The sequence below is a fragment of the Etheostoma spectabile genome, chromosome 8 (assembly GCF_008692095.1).
Source record: "Etheostoma spectabile isolate EspeVRDwgs_2016 chromosome 8, UIUC_Espe_1.0, whole genome shotgun sequence".
NCBI lineage: Eukaryota > Metazoa > Chordata > Actinopteri > Perciformes > Percidae > Etheostoma > Etheostoma spectabile.
Genome location: NC_045740.1, coordinates 5,361,012 through 5,365,454, shown reverse-complemented (window position 1 = coordinate 5,365,454; position 4,443 = coordinate 5,361,012). Strand labels below are relative to the sequence as shown.

Here is a 4,443-nt window from a genome sequence, read left to right as displayed (position 1 = left end):
AAAAAAAAAAAAAAGATATATTGAGACAGCTAAAGGTCTAAAATATTCTATATTATGACAATATCAATAAGACCTAAAATTGCAGAAGTTACTTGCAAGACATGCCATGTGATGTATGTAATTGTTTTGCACATTTCTGTAATTTACATAACAGGGCCCTTACAAAAAGACACCCTTAAAGTTAAACTCCAAAAAATATTAAGATAAAGAGTAACAGACGAGACCCAATACATCTCTCCTTTCACTGCAGAAAAGTGCCTGTGTATGAAGCTGGTCTGTGATCACATGAGCAGGTGATTCAGCCTTCCTGTGCCATGGTTTCAGCGGCTGTTTTTGACAGGAACACAAATATTCATGACTGGCATGAGAAATTCTCAAAGGGAAATGAGGGTCAACTGATGGCACAAGGTTGGCTTGGGGTGGAATAAAGAGGAAGGGAGTTAGGAAGAGAAGGAGAAACAGGAAAAGGAGGAAATACACAATGCTGTTTGTAGGATTAAAGAGATGCTTAATCACAGCTGCTATGGACTAGGCTTGTCATCAGTCAGCTACATTCACTAAAAAAAGAGCACAACAAGCATGACAAATATCCAGGGGTAGCGGAAGAAGTATTTATCTCCTATCACCAACAAAAAAAATGTGTCACATCAAAATTACAAAATGTCTCAGTGGTAATCAAAATATACAAAAAAATAAAAACTCAATATAAATATACACAAAAAGATATACACAAGAACACAAGAAATATACACAAAACATTGTGGTATGTCTTATCTATGAAGACTTTTGTTAAAGCTTGGTTGTAACTTCATGACCTTAGCGCTAAAGTAGTGTACCAGTGGGTTAAAGAAGCTGGCAGTGACTCAATGGGCAAGAAGGACAATATTATTTGGCACAATTGCACTCACATACGATAGCATAAATACAAAGTAAAACAGGCAGGAAGGGACAGTCAGCGGACTCCAGAAGCACTTCCCTCGTTTGTTTACAGGGCCCACAGGGATAAAGTCAATCGTTTCCCTTTTAAACCAACTGTTGCTATGCAGCTGACTGTTAGATCCCATGGGTGTCTTTACCACAAAACACTTGTGGCAAGGATAAATGGAACAACTCAAGAGTAATGGCACAATCCAGTTCATTGTAAGAGCATCAATTTGATTTCTAAATGGGTGTCAATGCCACAGTTAAATAGGGAAACCTACTATTCAAAACCACACGTACAATAGACCACATTGGCCGAAATATTTTGCTACTGTACTTTGCATTGACTGTGGCTGAACCACTATTCAATCATTACAGACATGTATCTAACCTCAATTATCTTTCTCAATTCAAAGAAATATTATTGGAATTGGATGTTGAGGCATTAAGTGTTTCCATTTCTCTATCCCTACGCTTTGTGAAAAGGATCTTAATGACAGATGTCTGGATAAGGTCCCTCGCTAAATCATTGAGAGAGGAGACATGTTATCACAAGCTATCAGCCTCCATTGTGTGCCTGCTCCCTTCTGTTCGGTTCCCACTTGCCTGATTAATATTTCAGGGATGAACCGTCAGCTTTGCCTATACTCATTCTAATGCAATCTGAAAAAAGATCATTGGGATCTTGATATTTGAGCCCTCTGTTGGAACAAGACATTATTGTTAGCATGCAACTGTACAGCTCAATGCTTATGAATATATACAGATGTGTTTTTGTGTCTCCTGGCATGAACCAGCATGTGTGTTGTTGGGGTTTGGTATACACATCCCTGTGCACTGTCTATTTGAGTGTGCAAATACATGATGCAGGAATATCAAAAATGAGATGCAAGAGACAGGGAGTCTCTCAGGGGAGCCAGATACATCCCAGTGGAGATGCGACAGCTCATGGGATTATGTGATCTAGATTCATTGAAGCATAAGGAGCAAATGCACAAAAAGGGGACACTGAGAGTGATGAGCCAATTAGCAGCCCATTGTGGCTTTTAAAAGAAATCCATAGTTTTTCCCAGGGTTGATGAATGCACCTGTGGTTGCACATTGCTGCAATATTATCCATTTGACTGACGATGGTTTAACACATACTTACATTTATAACAAAGTTATGTATAAATGTAGAGTATTACTGCCCATACTGAATATAAATGACATATGCAAAATCATGTGACTTAATCTGACCTTTGAGCGGTGCACTTCGCCATCATCATCCTCGCCGCCAACTCCAAGGATCTTCCTGCTCTTCAGACGGCTTATCAGGTCTGTCTGGCTGTGCTTCTTCATCAGAGGAGGGTGAGGTTTAGACGCCATGGTATACACACCTGACAAAGATGATAAGAGAGGTACACAGATGGAGAAGTTCAGAATGCAAGTGTGGCAGTAAAGCTGGAGGAAATTAATTAATAAACAAAAAGAGAAAGCCGAGGAGAAATATTAAATATAAGATATATTAAATATTAAAGCCCCACTCCACATTTTAAAGTACGTAAAAATACTTTGTTATGATTAATATTTTGTTTAACATTGTTTACCCACATAAAAAGTAAAATAAAAGTCTGAAAAAGGAGCTGGAAGCACATCTACCCTTTCTACCCCAATGAGAAATTCCAGTGCCCCAGCGACACGGCTGCCCGCTCCGCAGGCTGGCGGTCTGCAATTATGGTCTAAACCTGCCATCAGTCAGGCCCAGGCTCAGATGAGGAGTCTCAGCTAAAATCAGCAAGAAGCAGATGTATCAGAATGCTAAGTGTAGTTAGCATCTTTTGTTTGTTGTGTGTAAGCTTGTTACTGACAGTGACTGACCAAGCTACGATGACAGTGTGTTTTCGCTCTCTATACTGACAGTCCGCTTTGAGCTTCAAGGTTTTAGGTTTCTTTGCTGGCTTTTGCATATTAGGGAGCAATTTGTTTACAAATTAGTGCCATACCTAATCTTGCCCGGTGTACGTTTGAATCCCAAATTACACAGAAGTGCACAGACGTACCCCATTCAGGAGAAGAACGTGAAAGCACCTCTTTAGTGAAAAACTTTGCATGGATACAATTCAGTATCGTCAAAGTCAGACATTTTAGGGAACATAAACTAATTTTTCAGTGGAGGTAGACTTTAATTTCATATAAAAAAACCTCAGTTGAGCTTTTCCTACCCCTTGATCTGAAGAAGACATCTATCTACAGCACAAGCAGGAAATGTATAATAATCCCCTTGAGGACGTGAATTACGCAACACAATTATCTAACACTGGTCTTGGAAATACAGGCAAACTATAAAAACCTTGTTCTTAACTCAGAGTGGAGGCAAGAGCCAGATGTCTTCTAGGTCTGCTGGACGCGCGCGCACGCACGCACGCACGCACGCACGCACGCACGCACACACACCCACACAACACACACACACACCACACACCACACACACACCCACACACACACACACACACACACACACACACACACACACACACACACACACACACACACACACACACACACACACACACACACACACACACACACACACCACACACACACACCACACACACACACACACACACACACACACACACACACACACACACACACACACACACACACACACACACACACACACACACACACACACACCACACACACCCCAACACACCACACCACACACACACCCACACACACACACCCCACACACACACACACACACACACACACACACACACCCACACACACACCACACACACACACACACACACACACAACACACACACACACACCACACACACACACACACACACACACACACACACACACACACACACACACACACACACCTTAGATATGTTTGTCTTATTTGAAATTAATAATCAATGGCCTTACACATACAGTATATATACACACATGCCTGTTTGTCATGGAAGGAACTTATTGTGAGCCTCGAGATCATGCATTTCCAGCCCAGGGTAACCAGTTGTTTTAGACCCATTGTTTCAGAATCCGTGTCCTGTCTGGTATAATTTATGACATATCCTTGCACATGGATAGCACAGAGGTGTAGCAGAAGGTTAGAGTGCACAACATAGTTATGTTTCTAAACCTAAATGAACGTAACCTGTTGTTTTGGAGTACTTAGATAAACAGTTCATGGCCTACTACAGAGAAAAAATAAAGTAATGTCCAAGAAATTAACATGATTATTGATTTAGCGGTTAGTGTATTGGATAGCAAAGCAGTCTTTTATATTGTTATTTTTGCTGAGGAGGGTTTGAATCCAGCGCGACAAGGAGCATCCTAATTTCTCATAGTAGTTTCTTTTAAAACACATTTTCCAGCAGTAGAATCTTGTAGTAATGTAGTGTTCAGATATTCAGTTCAGTTCAGTACTGAGGTTCGACATGCAAAGGCTAATAAAATGTTTATGAATAAGTAGCAAATCTGTCGACGTAGGTAGCCGTTGATAGGTTTACACGGCATCTGGAC

General features: G+C 40.8%; 1 protein-coding gene across 1 annotated transcript in view; it reads right to left on the bottom strand.

The window, feature by feature from the left end:
• tp53i11b (tumor protein p53 inducible protein 11b) overlaps positions 1–4,443 on the bottom strand; it is a 43,591-nt gene that overhangs the window by 7,078 nt on the left and 32,070 nt on the right. The window contains exon 2 of the mRNA XM_032523810.1: positions 2,161–2,300. Coding sequence (XP_032379701.1) covers positions 2,161–2,289 — 129 coding nt within the window. The 5' untranslated portion in view covers positions 2,290–2,300. The remainder of the gene's footprint in view (positions 1–2,160; positions 2,301–4,443) is intronic.